The 18,581-nt window shown below is 37.5% G+C and overlaps 1 protein-coding gene across 9 annotated transcripts in view; it reads right to left on the bottom strand.

Moving 5' to 3' along the window:
• The window catches only part of NEO1 (neogenin 1), a 210,852-nt gene that overhangs the window by 98,417 nt on the left and 93,854 nt on the right, over window positions 1–18,581 (bottom strand). For all 9 annotated transcript variants that reach the window (XM_074880250.1, XM_074880253.1, XM_074880254.1 and 6 more), the window contains exon 5: window positions 15,478–15,614. In XM_074880250.1, coding sequence (XP_074736351.1) covers window positions 15,478–15,614 — 137 coding nt within the window. The remainder of the gene's footprint in view (window positions 1–15,477; window positions 15,615–18,581) is intronic.

Here is an 18,581-nt window from a genome sequence, read left to right as displayed (position 1 = left end):
ACACAGGGCGGAGGGGGACAGGAGCAGTAGACAGATTCATAGAAATCTACTGAGGATTGCTAAATAATGTAGAACTACATGTAGCTCAGAAAATCCCCAATCTGCAAATGGCCAGAGAATGAGACATTACTCAAGGGAAGCAACAAATATTCTTGCCCTTAAAATTGTCTCAGCCATCTGCTTTTGGACACTGTTAGGAACAAGACACCGAATACACAAGCCTTTCGTTTGGTCTAGCATGGCTACTGTTGCATTTCTGCACTCAAACAAATGTGCGCATAATAAAACTGAAGTGCCACACACCTTTGTTTGCACAGTGCTGTTGTTAAAATACGATGACTTCAAATGCACGGGCATCCTCCAGCCCTGACAGCAGGCAGTTGTTCAGCATCCAGAGCCCTGTGTTGATAAGTCCCCATTCCTATCCATCCCATGGGTTGCTCACTGCTTTTACTTTCCCATTTCCTGGCCCCGTGTCAGCCACACTCCTCTTCATTGAAGCAAACAGGAGGACAACTCAGGCATCAGATCTGGAAGTGGCCATATCTTGCAATAAGAGGTTTAACACATATATATGATACTGATGAAAGTGTCAGGTAAGGTGAAGTGGGTAAGGTGAAGACACTGATGCCTCTATCAGCAGGTTTTTTTTGCCAAGGGACTGCACTAGGAGAGCTCTTCAAGTAGCACTGAGGTAACTGCTCTCCTGAAGCACTGTCTGCAACTAAGGGGAGTAGACCCATTCACATCTTGGATAATCTCCATTACATCTGAGCCTGTACAGCAACCTTAAAAAACATTTCACTGTGCTGAAAGATCAAAAGTCTTACAAACTTAAATATGAGCTGAGTTAGAGGCAGGATGGATTTGGAGTATCTTTCAACTTCTCTATGGCTGAACAGAAATACCATGCCACTAGAGCACTGTGCTGCACCAAAATATTATGTTCTAATTTCCCTTTTAATTTTTTTTTTTTTAAATTGGATCCTAACAACTGAAATACATAAAGATACAAGATAAACTTAAGGCAATCTTTGTGAAGTGTATGATTAGTTGCACAAAAGCACATCTAATTAATCTTTCAGCTTTCTAGAATTACTAAAGTTGGAATCTAGGGATGTGTTTCTCATCACATTGCAAGAATCAATCTCAAATTGGCATCTTATGTGAATACAGAGAAGTCTTGCTTGTGTTATGGTGCTTTCCCCTCTGGCAGGGGCTAGCTGAGAGATGGCCACAACTTAGATGAAGTCCTCTGCCAAGCCTGCAGTCTGTTAGGTTTAAACTTAAACCAAAATAACTAAGTCCCTGGCTCTATTTCTGCAGTCTAAAGGGAAAAAAAACCCACAAAAGTAAAACAGAAAACCAGCATGATTTCAAAGCACCATTATAAATTTGCCAGGCTCTTTTGCCTTTACAGTTTGCTTATCTTGAAACACTACCTAGTGCAAGAGTCATTGCTTTTCAGTTATAGTAGTTCACAGGAAGCAACTGGAATTCAGGAAAGCACATACCTCAGTCTTTTTTCTTAAATAAAATCCACTAAAAGTTGTGGGTTTCTTAAGGTAGATAAATCAAGGCAGATAATATACTTCAGGAGTATAAGAAACTTTGTAAGTTTGCAATATTTTAGAAAACAATTCTTCCCAGCAAACAGAAACAGTAGACTGTGGAGCATTCACACAACACTGACACAAACTAGTAACTGTTAATGGATTAGGAAGAGATGATTTAAGAGTCTCAGTTACTCATATTTCAACTTAGTAAATTAAACAGTGACCACTAAAGTAAAGCACTGGAGCCTCCCTAGAAAAAAGCTGGCATATAATTCTAAAGAGTATTTTATAACACTTAGTAATTTTTTAAGGTGGTAGAATAATGGATCACTATTTTAATAAATAGGGAAGAGTGCTCTTTCAAATAAACTTTTACATATCTGAGCTATTCTAGGCAAACAAAAAAATTAAGTATTCCCCTACACCTGTAACATTTTTCTTCACTTTAAAGAAATTTCTCTTTTACTTAGAAAACAATGATCAACAACTATAATCCAATATGAAACTAAAGATATCAAGTTTAAGTTTTGCAAGCTTAAGATTTGAAGTCACCATATTTTGCCCAAGTACTCAAACTACTGATTTAATGTTACTGTACGATTAATATGATGATGCAGAGCTTTACTAACAGTAATACAGCGAAAACAGTCAATGGCAACCGCCTAAGAGGCTTCATAAAACCTTTATTACTTGTATTCTATTGCACTTGCTCACAATCCAGCTAAATTTTACATAAATTAAGAGGTTAATTGTTTAAATCCTCAGTTCTCTTGTAATCCTCCAAGTTGATGCCTATACTATTCCAGTTATAATCAAAAGAAGTAGCAGGGAGATTAGCAACTCTGAACATCACTCCTATAATGGTTAATCACACTAATGATAATTTAAGCAAATTAGTAGAGCAATAACGACACAACATTCAGATTAAGTATATGACTGGAAGGAAATCTACAGTCAGTGCCAAGGATACACACACTATGGTTCATGAAACCTCAGAAGCCTGATCTTATACAACAAAACCTCCTTTTTCCTCTCCACAAAGCCTCCAGTGGTTATTTTCCCTTCCCACTCCATGCAAATTCTCAGATAGCTGTCCAATGCAAAGTTTCAGCTAATTATTTAAAGCACAATGATTTGGGCCTTATGTTTTTTTCTGCATCAGAGAGTTTTAACACGATAGTGCTCATGCACTCTGTTTTTCTATGATCTTCTCACTAGAACCACCTCCCTAAAATACGGTTTGTTCTGTCTGTGGCATTTCATGATGTGCTAGAGAGGAAGCAAACAGGCAAAAGATAAATGCTATAAATCAGAGCTATGTTATTGTTGACATTGACAGTAAACAAAGTTATTAATTATACATGTACTGGAAAAGCTGAAGAAAAACCTATTTGCCCAAAGGGGATAGGAGTGGCAAAATTGTATTTTTAAAATTCTCTCCAATGTGTCACACACAGCTTATAATAAAACATTTGAATTTACTAAAATGCATGCTTAACAGCATTAACTCTCAGAAGCTATGAACTGCTAAACTCATCTCAAAAGAGATTTTCATTACAGAAGACTGACATATTTTAAATTGCAATTCTAGCCTCTTAACTTCATCGCTATGCATAAAGCCTGCCTTCAGCTTCTCAAAAGACAGCATGCAGACTTGCAGACATGAAGTGCGTCATCCGTTTCATAAAAGATATTCCATTAGACTAAACAAAGAAAATTTGAAGATGGAGCTCCAAAATACTATTGAGCTTGATGAGTTTATAGAGCACGAAGCACAATTATTACTAAAATTTTCTTATCTCCAAGCACAATTCCACTCTGCAACATGCCTATGCCAAAAATGCATTGACCCACTTAAGTGAGCTGCTCCTTGTGTTTACAGATCCAGGTCTTTACTGATAAAAAGTACTTTGGGGAAGATTCTGCAAGTTGCATGTCTACCACCACTGCAGGCAATACACATATTCTTTTATAAAAAGAAATCCTTAGTAAGCCTACATTCTGTGTATTCACCTACCAATGATGGTAAGGTTACAGTAGGCCTTTCAAGTATTGTAACTTATTATGAACACAGAAAACCACTTGTACTTAAGTTGTATTTACAGAACAAAATACTTTACTGAAACTAAAGCCACCTGATGCGAGAGGCACATAACCCATGGAATGCCACTTGTAGAGCACAAGGGTGCTTTGAATTGCCATACACCATAGCAATTTATGTCCCCGCTTGTAAAATGCTTTGTTTAACAGTATACTGAGACTATACCTAACCTCATAAGAATACAAAAAAGGAAGACCATAGAAGAAATCTTTGAGTCAGCACTTGAAAATAAACAAGACTAGCAACGCTGCCAGAAGTCAGGACTGTTCAGAAAAATATTCAATATAAAAATATCCTTCTGTCATTTACCAACCATTAACTAGCCTGCTGTGAGCCTAGTTTCCTTCTATCTAGTATCTTGGATCCTGTTCACATTTCCTTATAGTCCTCCTTCCAGCACTTTCCTAAAGGGAGAGCCTCAGAAGTGTCACTGCAGAGCATGGAACAACTTTATTACGCAGATCACACCTGCCTCAAAGGTCTTCACATCTACTACAAAACAGTATGTTTCACTTAAATTGACACTAACTAAAGAAACAGTGTTTACTTAAGGAATCAAAACTCCATGGTGTTTTTCTTTTAAATTATTCTCATCATGAAGACAAACTAATTAACTGCAAGACTGTAGGGAGTAAGTCACCACAGATAACAGCCCGCCTACTTATAACAAATTACTGAATTGTTTCATCTTTGTAACTTTGGGATAAACTTTCCTGCCAAGGACTATAGTTTTTCTAATGAGACATCTAGTAACTGCAGTAATCTAGCTCCCATTAGAGAAATAAATTATCTGGTGGTATGAGAGTCAGCTTAACTACCATAAAAATTTAACTTGAAAGAAAGTATATGTATACTTTATGGCATGGCGTCTCTCAAGACTTATTTAAGTAATGCATGGTGCTCTTCAGAATTTCCATTTTAACATCACCCTCAGATTTTGTCATGAAATTTGGAGGTGCAAAAACAATGCAAAAGTCTCTGTTGAAATGGAAAAAACTTAAAACCCATAAATCCAAGAATCAAACTTAAAGCTTGATTCAACCAATTAAACATGGAAGGATGACCCTGATATACAGAGAAAAATACTTGCCATTTAGGGCACGATTTCTATAAAAAGAGTTCTCACTTAGAGGAAGAAGGCATTTTAATGAGCTTCTTAGTTCACACATTCAAAATTCTTCGAAGTCTTTGGCATATGCAACTTAAAAATTACTACTAAATCTTTCAGCTTTTATTTTTTAATTTAAATTCTGTCACCTCTTTTTGATAGGGAATAAAACCAGTAATAAAACCCCTATAGTCTATCTCTAGTTTATGGTTATATTTGCTATATCCTTCAATCCTTTACAAGTATTCAAGAGCACTTGGAACAATAACCAGTTGGGCTACCTGACTGGCTGACCTTTCCTACATCACTGTATGAAAAACATGCGCCATTTACAGTATCACGTCAGTTGTGCAGAGGATGAACTTTCCACCCAGTATTAATTATTCCTCCTGCCTAACTCACAAGAAACCTAATGGCATACTTCATATAGAGTACCACGCATAGTCATGCATGACATACATATGACATGACAAAATTAATGGAATTAGCGCTTTTTGTACCAAGCAATCTAAAAGAAAACACATAATCCAGAAACAAGCTGACACTAGATATAGAAAATAGAGATGGCAGACTTCACTGCAGGTGTCCCCAAAATTAAAAAGTCATCTCAACAGTATCATTTTAGATGGGTATTTTAGTGCAAGGAAGCAGCATAATTAATGAAAACCTGGGAAGGGGAGTGGAAGACCGACCCTAACACAGCACTGAGCGCCCTGTACTGCAGCACGCATCTCTTGTCTAATTTGCAGTGTTACATCATCATGTAACTGACTTCAGAATCAAGTAAGTACATGCTGTGTCAGGTAAGTCCTGCTCCAGACTAAAAAGTACATTTTTAATTTCGAGACTACACAAACATATCTAAACAAGAAGCTCAGGCAAAACCGTGTGTTTTCTGTAACTGATTGTCTAGGCCAAAGGTTTCGATAGCAACCTTAGCTTATTTTTTTAAAAGCCATTTTGCAGCAAAAAAGTATTTCTTTCCATAAAGCAGCAGCTGGTTCAAACCTCCATTAATATGATCTGAATTTATTAGAAATTCTAGCCGAAAGAGAAACCCGCTTTTACAATTCCCTTAGTTCAATATCAGTTTCTACATTGTAGATATTTAAGAGACTGCTGCTTAATTTAGTAACATTTTCATTATCCCCAAGGATTACTCAAGAACATTTACAAGGAAAACCATTTGTGTGAAATGCATGGGTTACTGATAATTTGGTTTTGTCTATCTTAATGGTATTTTATTTTTTATATATATACACAAAAATCACAAAGCTTTTTTTTTGCCTTTTTTTTTTTTTTTTTAAACGATTCACAGTGTACCTCACCTTCCTTGCATGTGCAGTTCTGGAGGCATTCCCTCTCACTCCCCATGCAATTCAGTTATGGGCACTTAGCTAAAAGGATCTCATCTTTGTCCTCCTTAACACTTAACCACTTTGGGCTGTTTTGCAAATGTCTTTTGGGCACCACAAACATCTGTTTGAAAACTATGCACTGCCTACCTAACACACGTTTTTCTAAATATAATTGTCTAGGGAATTGCAGATGTTTCATGTAGAAGAACCTCATGACTGATGGTTATCAGGTACTCAGAAAAGATAACTCTTAAGAGAAAAAGGCAACCTTGCCCCACTATTGCTACCTACAGCCCACTGTGGCTCCACCTGCACTGCCCTGTCACCACTGCTGGGTTGCTCCAGAGAGCTCCTCCCCAGGCCGGTGTCCAAGTCCAGAGAACTGCCACATCCACGGTCCTTCCTGCCGGTCAGTGGGAAGTGACTGCTGCTGGGAAGAGCACGTGCTGCCAGCTGATGTTTCTGGGTGCAGCAGGGGCATGACATTCCCAGCCACAGCATGATCAAAGAGTGGGATCAATGTCAGGTTGACAAACGTAGCTTTTCACATCCTGAGCCAGAAGCTTCAGAGAGACGGTACACCCATTTCCAGTTCCTCATCCTGGTCTGTCGGTGGACATTATGCTCTGATAGTTGAGCATATCACACTCATACCTCCACAGCACAACAGTTTAAACCAAAACACACCTATTATTGTAATGAGTGCCTAGTCTGTGAAGCCTCTGCAGCACCTCATCGACCGTGAATGGTTCAGAGCAGATGGGATGCCCCTCTACAAGGCACACGCATAACCCCCATCTCCACTATCAGGTTTCAATAATCTTCCTGTGGGTTTCGGTACTTGCCCTGACCACAGGAGCTAAGACTCTGCTCACATGCACAGCACAAGGCACTGACGGCAGCTGTCTCTGCTCAACCCTGACCCCAGGTAAGGTCAGAAAAACCACCCCAGCCCTAAGTTTCATGGAGGGTTTGCACCATTTGAATACTGGAAAACAGGAGGAAGCAGCAGGGCAGAGATCACTGCTTGTGAAGGCTGCCCAGTGCAGTTCAGTTCTTGTTCTGTAACACCACCAGCAAATTTTAAACATTTGCACTGCTACAAGGCAATCCTTCTTCAAAACACCAGCAAAGCTCATTCATTATTTTTGGAAATATGATTAAAGAAAACACATTTTTGTGCCCCTATTAACAACCATGCCAAGCTCTCTTCAACAAGCTTTATTGTCCTATGCTGCTGAAATATGGCGAGAACTGGACAAATGTTCTGCCTGCTCTTAGTAAAACATTTAAGACATACCAAAAAAATTTACACCAGTTCACCAACTACAGAGCAAGATTTAGAAACTGAGCAGCTACAGGCAGAGGCAATCAGAGGTTCTGCTGAACTCAAGTCCTGAATAATAGTAGTGGGCAACAGAAATCAGATCATAGTATCTTTAAACACCACAAAGTGTGATGTTTTGCATAATGCAAAGTATTACTTAACTTTGTGAAAGTTTGCATTTAGTATGAAAAAATCATGCACCTCATGTAGATGGACATTTCTGGTCTCTAAGCAAAGCCTGAGCAAGTGATGTAGTCTTAAAATAATGCTACTATCTCCTTCCTCCCCATTCCATGTATGTTTCTGAATATTTATAACTTATCACTAATAAAATTATCCTTGAACATGAATGCGATAGAGGCAAAAATTACTCCAAAAGTATCTATATTCATATTTAATTGAATTCACACATGAACTATACAACTCCATAAACATTAAACTATACTTAAGAAGAGCAGCAAGGACTATTAGAAAGCCTCCTGAGCAAGATTACAGCGAGTTCAGCTTATACACCTTCCCCATGTTAGACTCCTCTGACTTACTGTGTTTCTTTTGTACCACCCTGGGACAAAGATCATTAACGAAAGTCACATTACAGTTTCAAGGGAAAGAAATTACGTGTACAAAGCTGATGTGTTATTTTTACCATTATCATCTTACCCCAAGTTCTGAGATAACCAGAGAAGACAATACTTTGTCCCAAGTACGAGCCCTTGACAGCATCAGGTTTAGGGTAGTATCTTCTGAATCTATAATTGAAGTGCAGCCTATTATCAAGATACAGCACTGAGCTTAATTAGAAACAGAAATCGATAAAGATCATCTAGAAGATATGAGAAAGGTTTTGGCAATTTTCCGTGTTGGTTCAAATTTCTTCCCTAGAATTGTTTCCAATAATAATGAAAGCTTAATGCAAAAATAAGAGTTACCCTGACATATTATTCTGTTGCTACAGGATTTAATGCGTTTTTCAAACATCTACAATTTCCTGATAAGGACTGCAATCCCTTTTCTCAAAGCACCTCCCGCAGATGAAGATGTGATCAGATGTTCTTTTGAAAGACGACATAGGACTCTTTATGTTAAGGCTCTTCCTTCTATGGCTGTTTTGTTTTGATTTTAAAGAAAGCCTTAACAAGTTTAACTCAGGTTGGTTAGTAAATAAAACTGAATAAAACTGCTCTTTGTGCAATACAAGGAAACTAAACGGACAGGCTTGAATCCTCCCCCTCTTTGCAACCTCTACAGCAAATAAGGCAACTGTGACTGATACAGATTATAATGATGCAACAAAGGAGTCAGCCTGTTTCCCATGAAGTTTAGAAACAGTTCTTTTTCAACATTTTTTGGGATTTTAAAAATATGTTTAGAAATATGTTTAAAATCTGCTTAAAATAAAGCTACAGGGAAAGGGCCACACATTTTGACTTACCTCACACTTCCTGATACATTTTCACCTTATTTTAGTGACAGGAGGGGAGCGTTTGACTCAAGTCCTGTCTCTCAATAATACTGTAATGGGGAGCCATTTTTCAAACTAGTTTTAAAGCCTCATCAACAGCTTTAGACTATCTCATCCCAGAGTATAAACCACAGTAATCAAACCCATAAATAAAAAGGAATTAATATATTAATAGAGGCATAATCACAACTAGTTTTAAAGCCAAGATCTTAAAATAAAAAACTTAAAATAATTACCTGACATGAATAACCAAAGTGTTCTCTGTGCTAGAAACACCCACTACTCCATCAGCAAATAGAATGGCTAAGTGAAAAGTACAGTGGAAGGACTACAAAGGTTACAGATTGCTTCCCAGAAAGTCAGACCCACAGATACCTTTGATAGACTTGGGAAAACTAAGTTACTTTCCTCTTTTGGGTGTGTCAAACCTTGCTTCAAGTGTTAGAGAACATAAATTTCACCAGCTCAGCTGGTGGTGTATGTGACAATGCATTAGGTACGCTACACTGACAGAGGAATGTTTCAGCTGGTGCAGTCTAGACCACCAACCAACTATGGTTCCGCTGCATTGTAATAACATCATCTTTTCAAATCTGATTTGTGTTGCTGACTATTAATTTAAAACCTATTCACTAGACAAAATGTGGACTTCATCTCCCTTATTATCTAAATTACTACCCCACCCTTGCATAGAAAGCACAAAAAATGTTTTCGTACACTGCACAACCAACACTACAATGCATATATTTTTTGCTAGAATAAGCATTTACCATTAGCATAAGGCTTTTCAGGTATACTGGGAATATTTCCAGCATTTCCTTTCAAAGCACAAAATTGATAATTCATCAAAACACTTCTTCTGCGTTGGTTTTTTCCATACAATTTGCTCTGGCAACACAAACGAGGTAGTGATCAGCCTACTGCTATGTGCAACCTCTTATTTATCACTACAGATACACCAAAATAAAGCTTTCCTTTTTAAATTTTAATTTTAGCCCATTAACACAGCAAGGCATTTAATGCATAGTATTTAAGATATGCTATCAGCCACTGGATGATGTCCTAGATGACTCAAGAACCAACCTTCTGCAATTCCAAAAAACTTTGAAAGGTAGTAACACAGACAACAAAAAAGGGCAATTCTGACTCTTTTCACACAAATGCAGCGATTCATTTATTTTAAAGACTTCAGACCTGCCATATCAATTTATAAAGAAAATGAAAATGGAAATTTTTTTTGTTTATTATTTTCAGGTTCAGTATTAGCTGCAGTAAATATGTCAACAGAAAGAGAAAACTCCCTCTAAACTCATTATCTACAACGTAAGTACCAAGACAGGCGACAGGAAGCGCATGCAGTGATCTAACCCGCGTCACAGTATTTGCAGAAATCCCAGGGGCGCAGGGCACAGTAATAAATTTGAAATATTTCCCAGATGAAGAATGAACTTACAACCTTCTCAGTGTTTAACTGCCACTATGGCTCTTCCAGGCCACAGGTTTTAGACTGAACAGAAGCCAGCCGACTACATTTTAAATACATTTACTACTTGTTTCCCCAGCTTTTCTTTCATCACTTTCCACTCTTATCTAACGGAAATACTACAGATTCTTTCATTGCTGGTGAGAGCAAAACAAATTTTTCCAGTGCTCTCAATTTATTACATGTGTTGTAAATAAATGTGGTACCCAGCACCATTCCTCCTGCTGACAGCACGGGTAAGGAACACTGTCAACACAGCTTATAGAAATGGGACTTTGTACTGAAGATTTTCAGACACCAAATTACTGCCCCCCTTCACGGGAAGTAACCTGCCCTGGCAAAGGTTCCTTCAAAGTGCTTGGCCTGAGACCATGATGGCATATGCTTTTTGCATCCAGGATTAACTCAAGGAAAAGCGAGTAGGTACAAAGCTGTACACAGATTTATCCATTTGATAGCTGTCCCTAAAGACTATCTCAAATGTGGATGGGATTCAGAAATGTCGAGCTTTAAGGGTCCGGACTCTCTCAGCCACAGATCTTCCTCCAGCACATTTTATGTTATCTTCCATATTCAAACCACTTCACAAATGTGCAAGTCAAAAATTTGGTGTGTGACACATGGGTACATGAAATCTCCAATTTGCACACACATAGCTAGAAACTTTTATTTTCTATAATTCTTTGATGCAGAATAGTCTTCTGAATTTGCTTCAAGGTGTCTCCTCGCTTTGTGGCAATGTGCATCTTCCCCTTTTCAAGGAAAAGGCCTGAAAATTGTACTTCCAATAGATCCATCACTAAGCTGTTCAGTCAGTTGCTTCCTCACCCACTTTAATCAAAATGATCTGAGAGCTCAAACCAGCCCGTAACAGTCTGGTTTAAGTTAACTGAAGTGCCTTAGAGCTCACAAAGAGCAGCTGAGCCAAGAGATGACAGAGGGGGTGTGGGGAGGAGAGATGTGGAGATCGTGCCCACCTTTTCAGTGGGCAGAGCCACGCTGAGGAGGTCAGAACAGTTTGCGTCACTCGGCAGGAACTACAGAATTAATTCCAGGTGGTTGATAGAAGCTATACCAAAAACCATCATCTTCCAAGATGTACTTTAAATTTTTAGTATTTTGAATTCCCTGTGCATTTTTCAAAAAATCTTTTCGTACCATATCAAAGAATAACCAGGTTTAACAAAGGGTTGAAATTCAAATATGTTTCAAAGGTAAAGGTGTAAAGAATGTTACTAATGACAAAAACAGGTGCTCATTTATGATTCTTTCTTTTGTCCTCCTTAAAAGCATAGGCTATAATAAAAAAAACATACCCTTTCTTCTTTCCAAACCCACCTAAAATTTAAATTCTTTCTCAACTAAAACCACTTTCAATACCACTATTTACTTTCACCAGTAGTGAAATACTATTTTACCCTGTAATCTTGGAACGCCTGGACTGCATACCTTTTGCATATTCTTAGAACAGTCTTCACCAAAATATTGAATTAATTTTCCATCATCCTCTGAATAAAATTAAATTCTCGTAACTCTAGCTCCCAGATACATTTTGTAGATAAAGAGATGGAGGAAACAAGACCCTTAAGTACCTTTCTAATTAAGTACACCTCTCCAGTTAAAGCCATTTTTCCAGATTCAGTCCTTCTGCAATGTATGTAGGGAAATTAAATCAAGTAATTTTTTTTTTTTTAAACCAAACATTAGGGCAATAGAAAGCTCCTCTAACACCTTTTTTTTTTAAAAAAAAAAAATAATGACGCAAGGTAGCTTGTTCAGCGGACTATCTCCAGGTATGTGAGACAGATGATGTCCTTGAAGTGTCACCAACAGGATCCGAGTAAACAGCATTAGTTTTAACATTCATCTGAATTCAAAATGGTGCCAAATTTAACAGAAAAAAACCATGAACTCCCAGGGCTGATCACTTCACATACTTGTATACAGTTGGAAATAAGCAATCTCTCATTTACCTTATGCAAACACACAAGCAGCACAGCAAAAGGTACCTACTCCTCGAAGGCTGAGCACAGAACACACTCGATTGTGAGACACTTCACAGTACCCTACCCTTCAGTGATGAAGGTCAGTGATTTCATCCTTACCACCACACAGGTAATCGGTCCAACGCAGCGGATGCACAGCAGCTTGCTGCCACTGGTACCACATCAAAGAGAAAGCCCGTTAGTTTCCAGGTTTTTACATCCTTGTTGATGCAGAAAAGCTGGTCTTGGAATGAACTAACAGCTAACATTGAATAAGCATTCTTTTTAGTCAGTGCACAATTCGAGCTTACAACTGGATCGAGCAGGTTGTTTCTAACTACCTGCAAATTTCAGTCAATCTGTACCTGGCACTGCAGGGAAATCTCAGTTAAAAGGCATCAACAGGAATGCCGTTTCACTTTAACTGTCCTAACATTGTCAAACAATGCCATCGTACCACACTCAGGTAGAGATTCACAAATGTCTCACTGAATTGCCATCATGAAATGTTAATAGAAGGAAAAAAAAAGATTGCCTTAGTACAACTTCTAGTATGCTATTGAAATCTCCAAACAAAAAACCCTAGGTGCTTCAAGAAAAGAGATGCAGAAAAACAGATGAGACAAGGGAATTCAAACCTCAAAAAATGCATTTCTTGTATGAACTTCTGCCAGACTAATTTCTAAAAATGACAGAAGAAGCTTAAATTAAACAAAATCATGCAGTTATTAGGTGGGAAGAGATGAAATTTCTTCTAGTCCAGAAGAAAATGATACAGTGATCAGATAGCAGTTACTCAAACTATTCAACCCTTCACCAAATTACAGTAATGCAGAAATACAATTACTCTCTACAGTGACCTATCAAAGGAAAGTAGAATTAAGATTAGAACTAAGCAGTAATATCAGAAATGCAACCTTCCAAAATTCGTTCTGTGTAATCTTTAATATATTGTAATACTCAAGCATTAAAAGAAATCTTTTTTTGTGTGTGTGTGCTAGGCATATAAGAAAAATTCAGCATAAAAGTACTGACAAAACATATTCTAAATCTTTACAACCAAATAAAGAAATCACTTACATTAGTTTAGATAAGGAGCAAAGAGTGCTCTCCAGATCACTTTCATCCCCCAAGTGACCTGGCTGTATATCCTACATTAAGGCTATAATCTCAGTCTTATCTATCACTTGCTTAGCTTAATTGCATCATATCATTAATATTATTAATTTCTGCCATTGCCCATAAAACTCGAAGCCTCATGCCAATTCTGTAAAATATATAGGTTGGAACTGAATTAAACACAGCACACAGTGAGTTGCATAAGACCATCAAAGTGCTACGAAGCATCAAGGATCTAAGTATTTTAAAAGACAAAGCACCTATCTTTCTTCTTTTGACCCAAGAAACAAGGTAAGAAAAACGCATGACCACAATTTGTGGGCTTTCAAAATGCTTTGAGTCAAAGTAGAGCTGTGTTGCATTTGAACAGGCCTCGCAGAGAATGGATTCTTCAGATATTCTTCCCCAACTTTTAAAGAAGGGCAGAGCTAGCTAAAATGTTTCTGTACCAGTAACCTACAGAAAGCAAAAGACATGCTCAGAAAGCTAGTCCCAAAACCAGGGGGGGATAAAATACAAGGTGCAGCTTAAGGTACAGGTAGAAAGTAACAGTGCAAAGCGAGCACTGACAATGTACTCTCAGGAGAATATTCCCCCAATATGTCAGTAAACAAACACTGCACCTTGTTAATGTTTTACACAGGCATGGTTAAATATAGCTGTGATGTAACGCAGAAGCGCTGTGGATGCTAATATAAACCTTCCTTCATGCTCCACTTTCCTAAGGAGGAAGACTTTAGCTGTTCAATACTGAGCAGCTCAGTGATAAACTTGCTTTGAAAACCAGTTCTCCCTTCTTCGTAATTTTCTTTTAAACCCAACTGACCTTCTCCAGTTGTTCTGCACCAGAAACATACCTGGAACTTCATGTCTCTTAGCTGTATTTCAGAAGCATCACCTTCAGTATTTATGCCCGGAGTACTAAAATTTGTCAAACTGTCATACATTGTGTTGATAGAGAAATAAGAACTCTGCTAAGACACCTTTACGTAACTATTTTTATACCATGAAGTGTTATCACACGATGTAAACTAATACCTTATTTTTTTTGTCATAAAGGTTTTGCCTATAGATAAGCCTTCCTTTATGGTTGTTGAGTGATTAAATTTATCCCTTCAGACCTACTTTTAAGACAAACCTTCCAGTACCACAATCCGTTCTAAAACAAGTCAGTTAAGCTCTTACAAGGATACTGCATGTAAGAACCACTCTTACATGCCCGTAAATTCTAGCTGAAGAATTTTAAACCAATATTAAGACCCAATTAATAAAAAGTGTGACAGATTTCCTCATGAAATGTAAGAAAGGTCAAGAAGCCAAACTTTTACCTTTATTTTTTCTGGCTCCTTAACAGTTCTACTTTATTTGCACAGGTTATGGAAGATATTTTAAAGTCAGTGTTATCAACATTTCAGTGCTTTTTCTAGTGAAAATAGGTTTCAAGAATAAACGAGACAGTCATACATACAATAAATCAGGGTATTACTAAAGTACTCAGCGTTTATCTTCTGTCAAGCTCCTCAAAAACAACAGTGTATTTAAGGACTATAAAAAACACTTTATATATGTCCTTTTCAAGGAAGACCTAAGCGGTAGTAGTATAGGTCAATTTTCAGATGTGATTAGCCATGCTGTGACCTTTGTCCTCATTTAGAAAAGTGAATGGCATTGACCATATTTAATATGAGCACAGCAGCTTTTAACCATGCCCAAGATGTATTATATAAGCAAATTCCTCATTTGAATATTTATTAAATTATAAGTAGTTTGAATAATAAGTCAGAGTAGCACAACACAATATAACAGAATTGGGGAGTTGGGGGTTTTTGGGGGGCTTTTTTTGTTTGGTTGGTTGTTTTTGTTTTCTGTTTTAAACGGGGCACAAAACCAACAGGGTCTTTAACGGATCACACAATAAAACTCTTGTGAAAAGTCATCTGGAGATCTGTTCTCTCTGAAAGTGAAATATTCAACCTACCTTGAACCGTAAGCTCTGCTTGAGCTTCGATGGTCTCATTTCCGTTATCCGCTATGCAGGTGTATGTCCCGACATCCGCTTCCGTAACGTCACTGATCTCCAGGCTGCCTCCCGCAAGCAGAAGGTATCTTTCATAGCTGTGCAAAAAAGGACATACGGGTGATCTGATGGACAAACTGACTTAAATAAAGTGTTACCAGAGAAGCACACACAAGTTCTCTGCTTGAAATGCTTACATAAACTGAAGAAGTGTTTACATATAGTATTTCTGAGCATCATTGACAAGGAGCCCCGTTAGAGAGGAGTTTTTAACTAGATGGTCAAATTCCATACTTTGGCTTCACACTTAAAATTAAGTTCAACTATATCAATCCCACAAGAGTAGCTCATCTTTTTGCACTTTCAGCTTCAGTTCTTCTTAATTAAATGCGATCCAAGCTATTTAGACAATAGGAACTAAAACTTAAGAAAGATAAACCAACACTACATCATGAAAACAACCCAAACATTTTGCAGGTACAGCTGGAATGACTTATTGCTTGAAAAGCTAAGTAGACTATAACATGCCAGACTTATGCCTGTACAACATAAGGAACAGCAATGTCCATTGTATAACGTATAGTAATTGAATTTTTGTAAAAATATAGCCATTTCAGTAAAACGTAAGATTTCAGAATAAGATACAGGTTCAACAAGTTGGCAAAGTTTCTGTATAGAATTTTCTCCCTCTGACTTGTAAAGGGTGAGGGGTTTATAATTCAGCCCTCAAACTATCTCCTTTTTATGCTAAATGTAGTAACTAAATGTAGCATTTTGTGCTACATGTAGTACCCTCAGCATTCTTCTCCCATTGCAACCCTTTTCATGATACAAAACCATACAAGAATTTTCCAAGATTCTTCATCCCTCCAAGCATTCACAATAAAATGCCAGTAACATCACCAAGCTGAGACAATAATCATGACCAGATGCTGATCCAGAACCACTCTTATTTGTATCTGAAATAAAATGACAGAGTCTACCTGATGGCTTCCTTTCTGGCATTATCAAGCAACGGCTTAGTGGGCAAGAATGGATTGGATTCTTCCAAAATATTAACTGAACAGAAGGTTACATCAATTAACTCTTTTGGTCTCTACAGAGTGGCCAATGTACAGAAATCAACCTAATCGCTTTCTTTATTTGAAATTTTACTAGAATTGTATTAGTAGAACCAATGCTCTTACCTGCTTGGAAAGGTAAATTGTTAGGACACAAAGACTTTTGACTCATCTAATTAATTACTACATTAATGTCGATTTATGATACGATTATAATTATTGATCAAATTTCCTGATTCAATACATGTGAAAACTGAACAAACAAAATCATTATTGGAATTAAGCGAAAGAAACCAGTCTTAAAAACTTCCAAGGAGATGTCCCACCCAGGTATACTACAAGGAAAAGGATCCCATTTCTGTGACCTAGTAACAGGAGGACTACAATGAGTTTGTTTTGTAAGAAGTGCAGGAATTTCAGTGAAGATATAAATAAGTTTGAAAAAACGTATTAGGAGCTTTGAAAAGAGGAATGCCTGAAGAAACAGTAGAGGAGTATATGAACAGGACTGCAAAGAGCTTCTACCTATGAGGAAAAGAGTAAGAAGTTTGTCATTAAACATTTTTTTTGGAACTGTTCAACAGTGGTTCAAGGACAGAAAGTAAGACGATGAGAAAATACATCTTGGATTATTTTCATAGTATTTTTATTGTCATTGCTGACAAAAAAAAGGCAGAAATATCCTATCATGAATCAGATGAAAAACTAATATGTAGAAAAAAAATAGGAGCTTTAGTGATAATCAGATAGTGAAGGCTGATCTGTCTTATGTGTCAAGTAAGAAAAATCTGTACAAAGGATATGTGAACAGGAGCTGCCAAAACTGTATCACCACTCCCCCCCCCCCTCCCCCTTAACTGTATTCTATTTATTTAAGTTAGCACCAAAAAAATGAACCTAGAAGTCTTGGACTACACCGCCTCCAAGGCAAATCTGACCATCTAAGAAATTTCTAACTATATAAAAAGATCTAAGAAAACAGCGCTTTTCACAATTCTCCAACCTCTTTGTTTACATTTGGACACTGTCAGTCCACAAACACAGAAAAGCTTTGAATGTTGTTACAGCGAACAGAAACAATGCTACTGAAGCTTATTTGTGAGAATGGCATGTTAGACATGTTAAGGCTGCACTAAAACCATGCCTAAAGAAAAATAAATTAAGACAAGTCGGGACCTTGACACATCCAAATATGCAGCTTTGTATCTCCTTTTATTATGTAAAATAGCTTCTTTAATTATTTGTTCTAGCACTCACGGTGAATCAAATTAATGTGAGTAGCATATAATCTGCTGGAGGCTAAGATGAAAGCAGAATGGAATGGAAGCCGATTGGTAAAAGCTAGATCCATCAGTGACAGGATACAGAACAGGAAGGAAGGCCATGCAGAAAGAACTGACTGGATGAGAGAAGCTGAGACTAACAAAATTGCAAAGGAACGATAACAGGCCATACAGAATGTGAGTGTAATTTTGATGACATATAGTGCCCTTTTCTGGATATCCACCAACTTCCATCGTTATCCATCTAAAAGTGACACGTGCCGTATGACGGTCATCTTCGCACTGCCAGCTGCTGGGAAGTGAAGCAGCATGCATGGTGAGGCAGCAGACTATTATGGTTACCAACCAGCAATTAAGAAGTTATTAGAACTATTAAAAATTACTAGATGTTGTCACGTTAGGCAACAAAAGTTTGTCTTATAGGATCTCAAACTACTTGTAACATGGCAGCATTTACATGAGTTCTCCCTTTGGTCAAGAAACAAGGTTATACAGTTTTTGGCCATCTAAATTATATGTTATGCTTTTATTCTTTTTGATTATTTGCCTCAAGAAAACCTAGAGGAGAGTCCAGAATTTACCAGTATGAGATCCAAAACAAGTTCACTGCTGTTAAAAACATGGAAGAAAACAATTCATCTGTCAGCCTCCTCAGTGATTCCTTCTGTATGCACTAGATGTGGAAGAATTCTGGACTTAAAGCAAAACTGCCTTCATAATA

Source organism: Strix uralensis, chromosome 11 (genome assembly GCF_047716275.1).
Source record: "Strix uralensis isolate ZFMK-TIS-50842 chromosome 11, bStrUra1, whole genome shotgun sequence".
Lineage (NCBI taxonomy): Eukaryota > Metazoa > Chordata > Aves > Strigiformes > Strigidae > Strix > Strix uralensis.
This window is presented reverse-complemented; position numbering and strand designations above follow the sequence as displayed.